This window comes from Poeciliopsis prolifica, unplaced genomic scaffold (genome assembly GCF_027474105.1).
Source record: "Poeciliopsis prolifica strain line A6 unplaced genomic scaffold, Auburn_PproV2 SCAFFOLD011, whole genome shotgun sequence".
Lineage (NCBI taxonomy): Eukaryota > Metazoa > Chordata > Actinopteri > Cyprinodontiformes > Poeciliidae > Poeciliopsis > Poeciliopsis prolifica.
In genome coordinates, this window is record NW_026562386.1 from 10719482 (window position 1) to 10737949 (window position 18468).

At 38.0% G+C, this 18468-nt stretch overlaps 1 protein-coding gene across 5 annotated transcripts in view; it reads right to left on the minus strand.

Annotated features, from left to right (window-relative positions):
- Positions 1 to 18468, minus strand: part of celf6 (CUGBP Elav-like family member 6) — a 152353-nt gene that overhangs the window by 44469 nt on the left and 89416 nt on the right. For all 5 annotated transcript variants that reach the window (XM_055036604.1, XM_055036602.1, XM_055036603.1 and 2 more), the window contains exon 3: positions 9327 to 9375. In XM_055036604.1, the coding sequence (XP_054892579.1) occupies positions 9327 to 9375 (49 nt within the window). The remainder of the gene's footprint in view (positions 1 to 9326; positions 9376 to 18468) is intronic.

Sequence of the window (18468 nt, forward strand, 5' to 3'; positions counted from 1 at the left end):
TCTTCTTCACATCTTTTACATTATGCATCTCCTATTTCACTGTGTTGTGAAACGAAATGGCTACTAGCAAGAAACTATGAACAGGGCTGAGTGAAAGTGGCAGGAAGAGGAAGAAGAGTTTATTAGAAATGACACTGTTGATCTTGATCGTGAGTCATTTGACTGGTGGGAAGCGGGCAAGGAGTGGGGAGGAGCAGAGGGCTGGAGCATCACTTGGGCCTCAACAGATGTGACACCTCCTGTACCTGCCAGGCCCCATTAGATGCAGCTGTTCTAAAAATAAAGAACCAGGGTTTCCTGTTTTTTCTGTAGTGAAATTGTCTCATTTTCCTTTTCTATAATATTCTAATAAAAACTCATATTGGCAGCACAAATTAACTTCTCCATAGACTGATTGTTCCAAAAGTGTCAGTAAATTTTTCTGTAATTCTGCCTCTCGCAAAATGATTTCACCAGCCCACAAGCAGAAGCTAACACTGCTGCTCTCCTTTTGGAACCTCAGTGTTTAAGAAACCCTGAGGAGATCTCGACAGACTGCCATTTTGAGCAGAATTCAACAAAGACTGTCAAGAAAATTAATATCTAGCTGCATTGGTATGCATTGGTGGAAAGCTTCTCTGATAAAAAAGTAAACATGTGGGAAAGGAATAAAAAAGACCCTGAACAACATCCATGGTTTTAAAGGTGTATGCATTTGCTAGAGTTCTGCTCTCCACTGTTCATGTTTTTACCAAGATGTACACATTACAACCTAAATGGGCATAGTGCACCTTTACACGCCTTCTGCACAATGTTAATGTTTTGGGACAAAAGTCTCATCTGAGTCCTGGCCTGAGAGGATCTAATGGCAGCTTTACAAGGCTAATTAACAAGCCATGAGCAAGGTAATGAACTTTCCAAATGCGCTGGCAAACGCAGAAATAAATCACACCCCAGTGAATGCATTAAAGGAAGTGTGAGTGTACTTTGCCGCCTTCCTTTGGGAGAGCTGCAGTGAGAAAATGAATTTGGAGCTGGTATCTTTTCATTGCCGGACCTGAGAGAGTCTCAGTTGGCCCTCTGCATGCCCCGGCCAGTATATAGATTGCTATTAATTAGTCCACTTTGCACCTGCCTCCTAAGAAGCTCATATAGTATTTTCCATGTTCCCTCTTGTCTCCAGTGGCCATTCATAAGCTTTAATTTGCCATTTTACGAATACGAATAAATATTCTGTCGTACACCCCCAGCAAAAAAAAAAAAAAAAAAGATGTGATGACTTCAAACAGGACCAATGAGTATTCTATCAAAAGCGGGAAAATAAAGGGCTCTTTTCTGAAGTAGAGTCATGTATTTGCATTAAGAGGGGTGAGGACCTTCCTATGGATACAGAAGCAAGACGAAATTCATTGAGTCGACCGTTTGACCTCTTTGTGCTTAGCTCGCATTGAGGAGGGCTCATTTTATCCCTCAAACAGAGCTTAAACGCAGAGCGAGAGAACATTTGAGTTTTATAGCACTTTTGTCCTCTATGCTGAAGAGACCTTTGTAATCTGCTCTTCAAACAATAACACTTCTTTAAAACAATAATGTCTGAGCACATGGTTAAAGCTTGGCTCGAGTCTTTTAAACTCAAACTCCATTAAAGAATCAATGTTCAGATGGGTGTATTCTATTATATATATTTTCAAAGTAATATGACATTGATATTATACACATACATCAGGTTTCCTGTCAACAAATACTTTTATGTTGTCCATAAAAATGATAAAGTGTGCCACAATGCCTAGAGAATGTTGATGATAAAACTGTAGATTTTTATTTTCAGGCAGCAGCCAATACACATCCACAGGCACTGTCATCTATACATCTCCTTCTGCCTTTTTCCACCCCCGCTTTCTATTCTCCAGACTGAAGGTGGAGGCAATTGTGTGGAAAATGGTTCCATGTCAGTCTTCAGCCATGTCCAAACTGAGGTGTCATGTGGACAGCCCCATTTTATGAATGCAAATAAAAAGGGAGATCAAAAAAGTTATCAAAACACTACTGACATCTGACAATTGCTTGTCTCAGGAAGCCTTTTCATTTCAGCACCCGGTATATTAAAAATTAATGGATTTTGCACAGACGCCATATGCTGTCAAGATTGATGCTTCTCTCAATGGAATAAAGTGCTACTTGTGTTGTAGACTACAGTATATGCATATAGATTGTTCTTTTATTTTGCTTTCTTTTCCTTTTGTTTCTCTTTTGCTCTCTTTATAACTTTCTTTTTAATCTTTGTTCAGAAACTTTTCCTCTTTTGGTCTCTTCAAGGAAAGAATCAGTTGCTCTAAAGCAAATTCTAAAAAAAGTTTCAGCTGCTGCTTGCCAATAATGGGTATATTCTCTTTAAAGAGTAATTCTGCTGCCCCACTGTCACAGTAAATATTTACTTCCTTTTTTCACATGTTTCTATCAGTTATTGGCCTCAGGCAGGATAGTCGGGAAGCTTGGTTGCAGCAAGTGTTCACAAAGCATGGACAGCTGCATCCAATGATAGAAAATGCATAATAGACCGCTGGGTACATTTCAAATGTGGAGTAATGTTTTAGGCAGCACAACAAAGATATTATGCTTCTGAAAGACTCATTAGAATACCCAATGCTGGTATGCTGCTGCCTGGGAGGTCTGCTACAAGTCAAAGTCAAGCTCACACATATGCACACATGTGCATGCACACAAGTGTTAGCACTTAATTCCAGCGAGAAAAGCATCAATCTTGTGTGTGCAACCTGCGGCTTCTGAGCCACAGGTTGCAGACCACTGATGTTGGACGTTCCTATAAAAAGTAAATCTTTTCTCCAAAGTTATTTAGAGATGCAATGTTCTCAAAATCTCCCTAATGACCCATTTGTTTTAAATAAAATTTTATCTTGGTTTACTGGCCTGTTTCAAAAAACTGTTTGACCCCCAGGAAACCTCACCAGATAGGCACCCAGCAGCCCTCTTGAAATCATGGCTGTATAAACAAATATCTGAGTATCTGCTGTGGAAATTTTTAATTTAAGGCTGAATTTAAGCTAGTTAACACACTTACACAACCAGATTGTTGTAACAAGCTGTTGAAAAGTGTTTTATGTCTGTTTATTTCAGAGAATATTTGCCATAATAAAGTCAGTATCTCAGAATTCCCAAATTTTCTTCAAAAGTTGTACACTATTGAAAGCCACTGCATTTTGTAAAATAACTTTTAACAAGGGCTGCATCCAGATTGACAAACACAGTGAAATTCAGAAATCCTGAATCCTTTCCTATCCCATTTCAAATTAACTTTTCTCCTTCTTCAGTAAATTTTCTAAACTCATAGCTGCTTACAGTTATTTGCATGCATCATATGAATTCTGTAGCACCAAATCAGGCTTTATCACTTGTGCTTCACAAATTTTTTCCATCCTTGCACTATAAACTGTTACACAATATTACAAGCTGTTAGACCTCTCAAAATATTTTATCACACACTAGAGGATTCTGCCACAAAATGACTAACACTAACCCTCATGTCTGAGGGGGGAAAACAGCAACATTAAAATTATGGTATAATTATTGATGATCTTTGACGCTCTTAAGAAGAGTTTTAAAAAAGTGGGTGGGACCCAATTCTTACCTAATACCGAGTTTGGACATTACACAAGAAATCAGTGTTTTAACAACAGAAACAGAGAAATATCAAATAGTAATGTTACAAGAAGTACAATGTATTTTCTTTATTCATTTTGACAGCCACAAAATCCATTCAGTGAGCATGTCACATCTGTTAACACAAACTTGTAATTAGATTAGCCAGAGAAGAACAAAAATAGACATGATGAAGATCCATAGATAAAGAATAATTAATTGTAATTATGTACATTAAAAATCTATCAAACATTCTGAAACAGGATGTACTATAGTGGAAAAACACTCAGATTGTCACAATTTCTGCTTGATGGATTTTGAGATAGAGGGCCATAAAATAACAGAATCATTTAGGCTTAAACCTAAATGGTAACTCCTTTCTTTGTTATGTTTTTTCTAAACATTTTTATTTTTAAGCAGAACCAAATCATAGAGTTTAAATATTTAAGTGAAAACCTTTCAAACTCCATTATGAAAACTCATGCATTCTCTGTCATCATGTCTCTTCTTAACTTGGCAAAAACTGCAGCACTGACAAAAACTTTCAGAATTCTTTGTGATTTTTACACAACTGTGTCCAGAGGCACAGAGGGATCTTTTGGCCTCATTTGCATGTAAAGTGGTGTGCTCGGCTCTTGGGGTGTGAAATGCCCCCAGTCAGCCCCTGCATGCGGCCTGCAAAGTGAGACAGCCAGCAGCCTTCACTCCTCCCAGCCTGCTGAAGGATGGCATGGCAGCACAGTGTGTAGCATCTTAAGGCCCAGCCAATCTCTTTGCTGCCCAACTGAGGTCAACTTTCTGAAGGGCAGTAGGTTGGCAGGGACAAACATGACACTCTTATAAAGTCTCCTTTCAGCCAGTCAGCCAAAGGATAAGAATGAGCTTTTAAAAAGGTTTCCCTCGGGTTGTAGGGTATTACATGTAAACACTGAAATATTCCTGGTATGAGTGCCAAATCAAATCAAAGAGTGGTTAACTAATAAAACAAGGTGAGAAAATCATACATTCAAAAATGCTGCGAGGTCCATTGTGAAAAAGTCAACCCTGATAGGGATTGCATTTCAGGGCAGTGTTGAAAACATCTTATCAAAGTTAATAAAAACGGAGAGTGTGGCTGGCTGACCCATCATCCTTCTCATCAGTGTGGTCTCCTGTCGCATAGCAGTGGTATGAGGAGTGGGACCTGGCTCCAAGATTGTGTTTAGATAATGGCCATCTCCAATCATAGATAATCTTGCCCCATCTTTTCTTCTCAGACACAGCAGCAGACAAGGTCAGGGGGAAAAAGATTCCTGGCGAGGTGGAGATAGGGATGGGGCGGCTCTGAGATGATTTACTGCTGAGATTCACTCAGCTGCCTCCATCACCCTCCGTTAACTTTCTCATCCTGTCGTCTCTTGCCTTCTCGCTCTTTCTATTTTTCATCGTTCACTCTTTTGCATTGCTCCGTGGCCCTTGTGCTGACTCCTTTCTGTATCACTTGGGCTATCTTCTCTATTTGGCCTGGGATAAACATTAAACATAGCAAGAAAGGAAACTAGGGGAAGCTTCCTTTTGAGCTTTTGCGATTGTTCTGTGCAGTAACAAACATGATTCAAGACACATGTTCTCCTATGCCTGTAGAGCACCAATCAAAGGACCACTTTAGTATGTTTCTCTAAGTATCGCTTAGGTGAAATTATAAATAAAAACGATGCAGAAAAACTGGTAGAAATGGCATTTGTGGAGAAGAGGTCAATTGACTCAAGGGACAGAAATAGATTTAAGAGCTGCAGGGCTTCTCTCCTGTGCTCCATTCTGTCGTGTAAATCCAAGGAGAAAAATGAAGCAAGACGTGAGTCATTGAAATAGACAGCCGGAGAATCAGCCCTGTGATCCACAATGGCAGCCGAGTAGCAGGATTGTGAGCTGCCAACTCTCCCCTTCGTCCTCCCCACCATTTTATGAGCACCGGTTTTACTTCTTATCCTGACACTCCCATATCCCCAGAGAAACGGTGTCTCGCAGGGGCAGAGTGAACAAAAGAGGGGCTACTGGAGCGTCGAAATGGAGTAATGGGCCCTAATACCTGCACAGGCACGTAATCGAGACCCTGCACAGCTTTCCATGACAGATAATTGCTGATATCTTTGTAGTGATAAATGTGACTCTCTTCTCGAGGTGCAAATGTCCTGGTTCAGCCTCAGGTTTGACAGCCTTGTGGCTCCACTGGGACTGGTGCCTGACTGGTCACCAGATTTCCAAAGATGAATCCCGATATACTTTTTCTCCCTTAGTCAAACCTCGCTGGGCTGTCTATTTTCTTTTAACCACAAGCCTTCATAGTAAATCTCATTTCATTGTCAGCTGTGACTGTGGTTTACCTCTTCTGCCTTGTCTGCTGACTTCCTGTTGCCATTAACGCTCAATATCTCTGTTGGGGCCTGTCTGCTCGGTCTTATTTCATTTTGCGCTCTGTCCTATCCTGTCCTCCTATATAGAAAGTTCATCTGACAGACTAGCAGGAGTTGTGCCAATGAAAGAACCCTCTGTATTTCATTCACGCTGCCTGTTCATCTCCTTTCTCTTTCTCTCAAAAAAGGGGCAGTAATTGATACTGGGACCCAATCCATCCTCCCCTCTTAAGCCCAGAGATCCAATTTATCTTGGTGAGAATGCCGATTGGCTCTCTCCCAGGCCTTGTCGGTCAGACTTTGCCTGTTTTTAGATGGCCGTTAATTAAAGTGTCCCCATGACAAAAATAAGATCTACATTGGGGTGTGTGTGGCAAAGGAAATGAACCATCTCATTCACACTTGACCACATAAATCAACAAAGTGGCTGAGACTAATATGACCCAGGCAGTCTAAAGCACCATTTTAAAATGAAATCACAGGGCTTACAGAGAACGATGCAATTCGATTCTATTCAACCCATGTGAATCTTTAGCTGGTTTAATCCATATTAACCTCAGTTATGTTAGTCACAAATGGCTCCAGAATGATCAAGTCAATCGCAGTGTCAGTCAGACTAAAAATATAGGAAGGAGGCCATGAAACAGATTCAGAACAGAGCCAAAATTGACTTGCATAATTTAACAAGATTGAAGCTTTAAATAACTTAGCAGTACACCATGTTTTTTTTTAAATGTGTTTATCAATAATCTTAATCTGCAAACTATCTGTATGTGGTGATAGATTTCTATGTGATTACCTAAAGTCATCATGTAAACATGCTATTTTTCTTCAAAGACTCTACCCAGATTGTACAGCAAATAATGACCTTATTAACCAAAATAAGGTCTGTAACTATAGTAAATATAATTCATTGATTAATTTAAAATGATACTATTGCTATTTGTTTTCATTACATTATTCTATTCTAGAAATACAAATCTTGAAACTGTGTTTGACATATGTATTTATTCTCATCAGACACCTCAGTTTACATTCCAGTGCAGCCAGCTGCCAACAGTGCTTACCCAATCGGTGAATAAAGCCCATAAGTGTATCTTTTTTTTTTTTTCCTGGTACAAGTCTAGCTGTTCTGTGTAGGCATCATGTTTGTTGGAGAACATTATTGAATGAACAGCACTATAAAAAAAAGGGAAGACATAAGATAGGCCAGGGATAAAGTTGTGGAGAAGTTTAAAGCAGGGTTAGTTTGTAAACAATATTAAACAATTAAAAACATTTCAGTGATCATCCACAACATCCACATAGCATTGTGGATGTTGTGTCCATCTTTGGAAATAGAACATATAACTTAATATGTTTGCAAAACAGCAAATCTACAACAGCATGACTGTCAACCTAATCAGACAGGTCTACCAAGGACAGTATTAATCAGAAAACAGAGTGTGTTTATCACCCAGTGGGTGATTTTTAGAGAATCTGCAGAGATCAATGGCTCAAGTCAGTCTCATGAAAACTATTAGTCACACACTTCACAAAACTGGTGAGACAACATTAATAAAAAAAAGTGTTGAAAGAGCCACATGTTTCCAGTTTGTAACAAGCCATGTAGGGGACACAGCAAACATGAAGATGGTGCTCACTTGAGATGTACTCAAATCTGAACTTTTTTACGTCACATCATTCTAAACATACAATTCCCGTGGTAAAACATAACACTCGCAGCATCATGCCGTTGTGATGCTTTTCTTCAGCAAGGAAAAGAAACCCTGTCGGAGTTAAGATGGAAGATGCCAATCCTATTTACAACCAGAACTACAAAGGAATGGTTTAGATCAGATCACATTCAGTTGTTACATCAATTTAGTCAAAGTATCCACTTGAAAATCTGAAACAGTCCTTGATAGTTGATGACAAATGGAAAAAAATGTGCTCCGGTCAGACAAGTCCAAAGTGTAACATTTTGGTAACGCTATGCGTCACAGTAAACTACATCATCCTAAAGCGCACACACATGCACACACATGCATCATCACAGTGAAACACAGAGGTGTTTCAAAAAGCTCATGTACAAAAAGCTCATGTACAAAAAGCTCATGTTCATGCTTGTGCTTTTTTATTCACCAAAGTATGCAACAGGACAAATCTGGAATGATAACATGTTGGAGGCTGTAAAAACATGTTATGTAGATGTTGAAATTCTTGCAAGACAAAAATCTAAATATGCAATAAGAGATAAACTTAAGCTTTTATACGAAAGTATTTTCATGTTTTAAAGTTACTTAGACATAGCTGAAACTTCTAATTGAGAATTTGTGGCAAAGTTTGAAAGACGATTTTTACACATGCAATCCCTCCAATCACAGAAAAACAAATTGAAATTCATATGTATAATTTGAAAAATTCAGAAAAAATGGAATGAATACTTTTGCAAGGTACTGTATCTTTTCTGCCAATATAACCATAACCTCTTTCAGACTAGAAAATGACAACTGGAATGTTTTTTTAGAACATACATTGTTTTACACAGAAAAATAAATTGGTATAATTTATTGTTTTGAAACCTAAACCTCTTACGTTTACAGTGGTTGTCTGCAATCATACTTTTATTTTCTAGGTAGATCACATACTGATTTTTTATGTACATAAAGAATAAGCATAGATACACTGAGTACTGATGGTCACTTAGTTGTGGAAGCACAGTATCTACAGCACACTCAAATCAATACTGTCTGAGCAGCTTCTATAGGAATGTTGTTGAAATGCGCAGATTTTCTAGAGATCAGACTGCGACAGCAAAAGAAGAACAAAAACTTTTAATATCACTTGCAAGTGGAGAACGACACATATAAAATCCTAGCAAACTCTAGGTGTAAATATTGTAGATAATTAATTTTGTTCCACAATGCATTTATACTTTTCAGTGTGTTTGAGTATCTATCCCTCTCTGGAGTAGGCTAAGACTGTAGACATAGCCTTGTGGAGGTCCTGCATTTTTTCACTCCGTTCCTTTGTTTTTTTTTTCGCTTTCACTTTGTGTCCCTTTCTGCTTTGCCTCAAAAGTTTTTTTTCTATGGCTGTAAAACTTGAGACAGCTCCTCTGCTGGTGCAGATGGGAAGTCAATAGAAGCAAGTGACCTATATTATGGGGAACTCTACTAACTCCCAGTGTGTGTCTAAGGTGAGAGCAGAATATTAAGGATTGCATGAGTGTTATACCAGAGTACGGTACTTGTGCGTTTGTGAGTGTGTTTTTTTTAGGAGTTGTTCACCAGAGACTCGACGAAGGTTAATTACCTCCCCGTCCTTCGCTGTCGGCTGGCTTCACCTGAATGGGTCGGTTCATCTGGAGAAGCAAAAAGGAAGAGAAAGGAAATTACAGTTTAACCAGACACAACAAGAGGTAACTTTACAATATACAAAGTGTGAAAAAAAAAATCAAATGGCAGTGTTTCTGGTGTCAGTGTCCCATGTCTGCTCTGCATTGTGTGATAGGCACAGGAATTAAACGGTGACAATGATGTAAAACAGATAAGTCTGTGCAAAGCTCAATGCCAGTGTCTTTCATTAATCCAGGACAAAGTCTCCAGAGAGCCTGAATTCCCCTCACAGTTCAGCAGAATTAGCACTTTTCAATGACAGAGCCACACTGGATATCAGATGGCACTTGGGAGATTAATATCATTACATCAGCCACTCCCAGCCTCACTGGGAGTGGTCTTTTCTGACTGGCCCTTGCTCTTCTGTCCACTACTGGGTCCAGACTTACAGTCACCAACTACAGTCTGCTCATCCCTGACCCTCTACAATTTCTTCTGCACTTAGTCTGGCTTGTCTCTCTACGCCCTTCTGCACCTCACACCCATTAAGGCAACGGCATGGTCAGTCTATTCTACCTGGTGTGGCCATCGTTCTTCTCCCTGGAGCTATTGAGAGCCTAGGTGCAGCACAGCAATAAAACACTTTCTGAAAGGTTAACAGTAGGATGAAGATCAAGCTTTGAGAAAATTTGATGTAGAAGTGAGACCAAAATGTTTGGAAGCTAACATAAAAAATGGAACCTGTTAAAAATAAAACCTGGATAAGTTCTTTCTTGATAGAGTTTCAAGAGAAAACAGTTTTAAAGTTTAGAGTCATGCCGCATAATTGCAGCGTACAAAGAGTGCCTCCACATATCAAGTCTGGCATTGTTTTTCTTTGTACTTCAGGCTTTAGTGAGTCTGTCTTTTTAACTAGACATTTTGACCAGGTTTTCTGTCGGTAACAGTGCCCACTCAGATCAGTCAGCTGCAGGACGACGTTGTGGATGTTGTGCCTTCAGGCAATACAGCATTTGACAACACTTGACAAAAACTGAAAACATGGCAAAATGTAGACCCAGAATGCAGAGCATGCATGGACATGGCTCCACATATGGTGACGTATTGCACTACCCTGGCATTACGCATTAACACTAGAATAAAGTTTGTCAAAAAAACAAACACATTATCAAAGGTTAGTGCAGAAAGGTTTGAACGGAAAATAAAGGTTTTATGTAGTATTAATATCTGCTGAAAAGTAGGTCATAAATGTATAAATAACTGAGTTGACAACAAAAGGATCAATTCATAACTTTTCAACAGAAAAGTTAATTAAACTTCATCATGTTGTACACCGCTTCTCACAATGTGATCAGCAGGTAAGCCATTCTGATGTGTTTTTTTGTTTTATTTTTTTTTTTTGGTGAATGACTGTCTTCATCTTTGGGCAATCAAAGAGGAGTCTTGAATGCAAAACGTGTCTTTGTTTGAAGCTACTGTACTGGAGTGTAATAGCACATAAATGTCATGTTTTTTAATTGCTTTTTTTGTGTCAATAAAAATAAAAATTACATATAAATTTTGAATTTTTCCTATTCTTTGGTCTGCAGTGAACATGTAATCTTATTAAATTTCTTAGATCAGCCTAAAACATGCCTTTAAAATGAAACATTAATTTCAAAAAGGAAAATGCAAAACCAGCTTCAGTTTTAATTGCCATGGGAAATCAGTCACATTCTTCATTGTGTTCAGTCTGACTACTATGTCTTCACTAATAAAGAAATTAGATTGAAAGGAAAACATAAAATTGTACCCCAATGACATTGTCTTTGTAATCTTACAGAACTCCTTAAATGCTTAAATTATGCCACTTACTGAACTGAAAGCTATTGGAAAAAGGGATACATAAAAAAAAAAAAAAAAAAAAAAAAAAAAACAAATGTGTGTTTACTGCTTCTTTGGAGGGACTTTTATTATCGTATTTTCCGGACTATAAGTTGCTCAGGTGTATAAGTTGCACCAGCCATAAAATGCATAATAAAGAAGAAAAATACACATATAAGTAGCACCGGAATATATGTCGCATTTTTGAGGGAAATCTATTTAATAAAATCCAACACCAAGAACAGACATGTCATCTTGAAAGGCAATAAAAATAGAATAGAGGCAACAACAGGCTGAATAATTGTATGGTATGTTAACGTTACATGACATATGAAGAACGAACTGAGAACGTGCCTGGTAAGTTAGCATAACATATCAAGAGTTATTCAGATATCTATAGCATAAAAACATGCTAACAAGTTTACTAAACCATCCGTGTCACTCCAAATCACTACACGCAATGAAATCTTCAAGCTTGGTGTCGCTTGTAAACAACTCTGTTAACTCCGAAAGTAGAATGACACAGGCCTAGAGCGCCCTCTTGCGGTTTAGTATGAAAACAACATGTGATATAATATAATGATGTGTTAATTTCCACACATAAATTGCTCTGGAATACAAGTCACACCCCCAGCCAAACTATGAAAAAAACTGTGACTTACAGTCCAGAAAATATGGTATGTCTATTTTCAATACTGCAGTGAATATGCTTACATGTAAATCTAAGATAAGGTCCGAGGAGGAATTCATAGTAGTCAGACAGAAACTACTGCCTGACAGTATGATACTCACAGAGTGAGTGTCATATAGACTATTGGGGGTTCACAAGATATGTTATGCTTAGATTTTTATATGTAGTCATAGCAGTTTGAAGTCGGGGCAGAAAAGGAATATTATGAGATTTATGATGCTCCCAAAATCCCTATCCTGTGATCATTCAGCTTTCAGGTCTTAAACGGCAGTGACTGGTCAGAGGGCTTCATTAGTTGCCCCTGAGGTGCTGCAGCAACAAGAGTCATTTACTAACCCAAAAGTACACTTGGAGTTGCTAAGCAACAAAGTGGAGGTAGCTAGCAGGCAGACATGGCAGCCAGGTCGTTGGTCTGCAGGCTGTTTGCCAACCAATTGGCAATTCTCTACCTCAGTCTACTTTTTCTTTACTCGATCCAAGGAGGTGATAAGGAGGCAAAAAAACAAAACAAACGCAAAACTACTTTTATGTCCCTTTTTCAAGATTCTGACGACGTTTTCAGAGCGAATCTACTACAACTTCAGCTTCCTGCCAAATTATGGCGTTGAGCTTTATGCCCAACTGTGCACCTGTAAATAGCACTCACATGCATATGGCTGGTGTATAGATCTTTCTCTGAGCAGCTCTTTAGCCTCCTCTGCAAACATTTTATTGAACGGACAGCTGGAATGCTTCTAACAAGTGAGGTTGCTGCACAAACATTTTTAAGTTCACTTTACTTTTATAGTCTTTCCCTCTCCTTTTTTTCCCCCCTCTGACGTACTGCAACACACACAGAGGCACAAAAGTCTTGGGGCTCAATAACAGCAGGTGGCTTAGGTGACATTTTAATCCCTTATTACTGAGTGCAGGATTAGCCAACAGATCAAGGCAGAGTTAATTATATGAATTCATCAGAGGCTGGGCGAAGAGGCTGCTTGTTTTTCCCTTGGGCCAAGACCTACCACCCACTCTTTGTGCACACACACAAATCTACGCAAACACACACAAACACACATACTGAGGAAAATGACAAGTGACATTCTATTTATGAGACACCAGCTAGCTTCTTATTAGTACTGCATTGACAAGGAGTGGAGACAACATACATCATGGCCTCCAGAGATGCTTTGAGACAAATGACATCAACCACCTTACAACTGCTCACAGCAAATTTAACAACAGAAATGCTGTGGATGAAGACAACACTTCTTATCGTCCTACAGATGTGTGTTGTCTGAAAGTTCAACCACTCCAAACCTGTACACCATTTTTTTTTTTTTTTTGCTTTATCTTTGTCTCTCGATGTCCCTTTGGCCCCCAAAACCAATATGCTTCCCACCACAGCCCCTTAATGGGTTGATCAATGCTGACAAATAGGCAGCTCATGCTGTCTTGCAGGCCGACTCACAAGTCTGTGCGTCTGTGCTGCTGCACTTACAGAGACCATTTCTCTTTTTCCTGTTTTCTTTTTTTTTCATATTTTTCTCTCTAGCCCATATCCAACTCTATATTTCCCCTCTTCATGCTCTATTTCCTTTATGTCTATACATTTTTTTTCGTCTTTCATCTAATCTCTAGAGGCAAATCTATATCTTTCATTCGGCTATGATGAATAAAAGTCAGCAGCAGTCACGGAGGGAGAAAGAATCACTAGTGTGAAAGAGAAGAACTTGCTTACAGTTCCCAAGAAAAGACAGTTTTCAAGTTTCAGAGGTAACACTCCAGTGTTTTTCTGTGCATATTTCCCTTTTGAGCTTTTGTCTAGCCTCTCTGGTTGACACATAGTAGCAAAATGAAAGGTAGATAAGGACACTATCGGACACTATTTGACTGTGTTTGAGTTTGATCTGTGACTACCACAGCTCACAAAGCAAACAAGATGAACGACTCAAATTTGAGAAAAAATTGTCACAAAAAGCATGAGTGATTTTGATCCACTTAATGGCTCAACTGACTGAAATTCTTATGCCTTGCCGTTTCTGGATGGGTAAAATTATCGAACGTGACAGAAGAAAGAGCTGAACACAATAAACTTTGGTCCAAAAAATGACTTGACCAACAATTTGAAATTCTTTGTTTTTATTCCTCCTTGCTGTGAACTCAACTAGAAAACAGAGAAAATACCCATGATTAACTGTTCAATTCTGGGAACTGGAAAAGAATATGCAAATTGACGCCATAAAAAGAAACAAAAAAACACACAAACATGGGATGTTCTCGAGTAAAATTTTGCAGAGAAAGAACATGATTAAACAGTCAACAAAGAACATTGCGTGTGACTAGATTTCTACAACAAACAGTCTTTTTAGCAGTGTCCTGTGAAATCCAGCATACAATTCAACTTTTTTTCTTCTCAATTAGTTAGCTTTCACCTAGATGAAGCTATGTCCTTCTCAATTCAATGATTTTTGAAAAAACAGAGGTAGCATTCTACCATCCCATAAACATGACACTATAGCATACATAATTTGATTAACAACTAAAATAGTCTTCCACACCTTGTTTGGACATGTTGAAAAATTGCTTTAGTTTCACAAGTCTTAACTATATACAAAGTGCACATAATGTATGCTCTCTTGCTATTTCGTTTACGAAAATGTGACTTGAATCTAGTAGCAATGACATTAAAAATAAGAATACCCAATATTGTCTAACATGAGTAAGCACATTTCAACATGCTTACTGAGGATGAAGCAGCAGGTTGAAGTGAAGATTAAATGCAATCTGTCACTCCTCTCAGACAGACATTTTACTTAAATTTCAGTAGATGAATCTATAGCTTTGCACAATTTGTAATTTTAATCTGCATCAAACTATGTTTGAACAGATTTTAAAATAATAAACAAGATTGAATGAAATTAATGTATAATTTGGCATATACAGATAGAACTGGAGAAAAAAGATATAACTGGATTGTGTGGGAATTGATACAATATTAACAAAGTGAATGTAATTGAAATGAAAAATCCACAAAATGAATAAAAATTCCAAATTATGTTTCTTCAATGCTGTAAAAAAATGCTCATTGTTCTAGAATGAATACAGCATAAAAAAATAAAATACAATTTTTAAAAAATCAGCACAGGCTTTCTTGCATCATGCTGGTCTCCAAGACATTACTTTTTTTATGCACAGCTGTGGTTTTACATTTGACTAGAAGTTGAAAATATTATAGGTTTGTTGTGGTATTCTTGGAAAGAATGGAGTTATGAATCATTATCTGCTCAATGAGACAAATTACTTGTGTCATCCGTTTTAAACACAGTGACAGCAGCAGTTGACAAATGTTTCTACACAAAGTAATATATATATATATATATATATATATATATATATATATATATATATATATATATATATATATATATATATATATTTAATGTATCTGCATGAGATTCAGGATTAAGATAAACACAACTTCCGGTCATTTAAAAACATGAATTAGCAGGAATATTTTAATTTTTGATGACAGCATTTAGAAAGCACATGAAATGTGCTCTCAATGAAAGCACATTTCTTGAGAAATAATACATATTAAAATATAGTCCATGTAGGCAAGGCAAACAGCAACAAAACTGTAACCTACATCATTTAAAGAAAAAAACTAATTAAGCATAAATTAGTTGAAAATAGGTTTGTTTTTTTTTTTTAGTTCCGTTTGTTTAGTTTTTAGTTAGTCTGATGTGAAACCAAGACTTGTGAACTTTATAGTTCAAAGTTTAATTTGAACATAAACTTCAAATTTAGTTTTATCTATAACTGGACCTAACTGGATTTCCAACAGATATCTGACTCAGATGTGATGATTTTACTTTCATTTATGAAAGGTACTGTGTTCTGGACAAGCCAACCTCAACTGAGGATTTATGATTGGCCAGAGGCAGTTTAAAGAGGGGTTTGTCTTTCTGGGTGTCTGGATAAACCTTTGAAACACAGAAATCATTTTCAAGCCAGTAGTACGTCCTTTGACCTCTATTTCTGCAATGAAGTGCCTCTAAATTCTAGCAAAAGAAAAACGGCAGCTTTGTAAAAAAAAAGTGACAAAGCTTCCAACAGTGCTTTGCTAAAGTGTGATATTTACCATGCATATTCAAAAGAAAGTTCTATACTTCTGTTTGTTTTTTTCTTTTTCGTGATTCACACACAAAAAAAGTTTTAGAAACTAAAGCATCTCACGGTTGGCTTATATCACTGAAAAAGTAGCTCTCAGATCCCCACACACTGTAGCAGGCCAAATTACTGTTTCCATCACCCAATGCTCACACGTCAGGACATCCTGCCCATCACTTCTGTCTGGAAGGGGAAACAGGGCCAGCATGGTGGGAATCAGTCTTTCCCTCAAATTGGTGTGCGAATTCACAGCGGCCTCCCTATGAGACTGCAGAGACAGGAGAGGTTGGGCCCGCTGTGCGTGTTGGTGGGGATGGCTTTGAGCTGGAGTGATCACACGCTGCCTGTCTCCCCCGAAAACACATGAAGGAGCGCTGTGTCTGCCTCACTGTGAAGAAGAGTGAGAAGGGGTGCTGACAGCTCAGCCGAGGGTTGCTGACAGTGAGTTGGAGTCTATTTTTAGCTCTATAAGCCAGAGCTCCTATTTAAGGATTACATATTCATTGTCAGCTTGGAAAATGGGGAGGTGGAGCAAACGCTAAAAAAAAAAAAAAAAAAAAAAAAAAAACATTAAATGAATAAACAAATAGAATAAAAAGTTGCTAATATCCAGCTGACAGAGTAATCCCCGTTGTGATGCTCCTCTGTTTGTGTTTGGTCTCTAATCTCCGTCCCGTTTTCCATAATTACCTGGCAATTGATCCCCCCATGGAGCATTTTTTAATTAAATTTATCTCTATGTATCTCGTATTGACTCCTTGGTCCTCTGAGAGGCTCAGCCGTACATCTGAATCAATTTTTAACACCACACCCTGCTCAGCCTGGTCCACCCCAATCGCGTCTTGGGGACTGTAGCCCAACCTGCATCAATAACAGTCTTATTCTCTGATTCTATATTTATTTCTTACCAATCTGTACCTAACAGGCCTCCTGCAGCAGGGAGACAGCACGGGCCTTACAAAGACAGACAGTTGATGAGAGATCGAGCCATCGTGTTTTATCTTCTGCTCCATAAAGCCTCTGTTCTTCCTCTTACTGTGGATGGACGGCTGTGTAGATCACTGAAACCAATGGCCAGTGCACTATATTACATTTATTGCCCCCCATTTTTTCCTCCCTATTTCCCTCCTTCCTCTTTCTGTGAAAGTGAAGAGGGTGGAAAAAAAGGCAAGGTGAATCAGTCTAGAGGTGGGTTAGAGGAAGGAGGGGGTGACAATTCGACACAGTGAGACAAGACTAACAAATTAGTCAAAGTGACAGGGAGTTTTATGAGGTCTGTTCTTGTGAGGCGAGAGCTCTTCTCTTTCTCTTTCATGGGCCGCAGGGACACTATACCGGGGCATTCAGTGTGTGCGTGTCTGTGAGCGTGTGTGTGTGTTTGTTTGTGCATTTGAAATGTTGAAAAGATCTGAAGAGAATAAAGGAACAACAAACAATGACAGAGAAAAAGAAAAATAAGACCCAATCTGCAAATTACTGTTCTTATTTTTGTTCTGATAAAAACATGAATCTTTTTTTTTAATCTTTTTTTTTGTCAATTTAAAAAGTTCCACTTTCATAATTTACCAAGATAAATCTAACATATTTTCAAAGAAATTACATGTACGTTTAACACACATGAGCGTATTCCGATGACCAACCAATTGAAATTCTTCATAATTTGCATCATATTTGTGTGCTAAACTGTAAATCCTTAAAAATAATATGTAAGTCTTATTTATTACCTCAGTGTAAGATTTTAATGGGTGGTCTAATCAGCCTGGCTGATAATTTGTATCGGGTATTTTTGGGAACCACATGTGTGCAAACCTGTGCTTCCAGGTTTAGAATCCAGTGTATTCTTAGACATTTTTAACTTCAGTTAGTTTTTTTTTATTTATTTTGCTTATTTTATTTCTTAACCCATCCATTAAAAGGAATGACTCATTTTTCAGTATCTTACCATCCACTGCCATCTGCAGCATTCCTTATTGATTTAGAAATGTCATTCCAACATGATTCAAGCTGTCAGATGTTGAACTTTTGAAGAATGTCTCATCAGATCGGGACAAGTAGTTCAAAAACGAAACAAATGTTTGACCATCTCTTTGATCATTTCAGCACCTAACAGTGTTTGTGAGTGAAGAGAGGACAACAATGTGGCTGGATGCAGACGTGTTCACAATGAACAGCAATCAACTATGACTAGTTTGACACATTTTTGTTTATGACAGCCTATTTCATCTACAGTGACTTAGACAGTACAGGTACTTTATCTTATTCTTAGTGGTGGGACTCAATTAAAATTTTTAATTAAGTTAATTCCAGGCTATATTATTAATTAATCACAATCAATCACATTTGAATCAAAAACTGTCCTTCGAACAAAAAATATGAACAATTTTAATTCATTTTTTTAATAACCTTTTTTGAT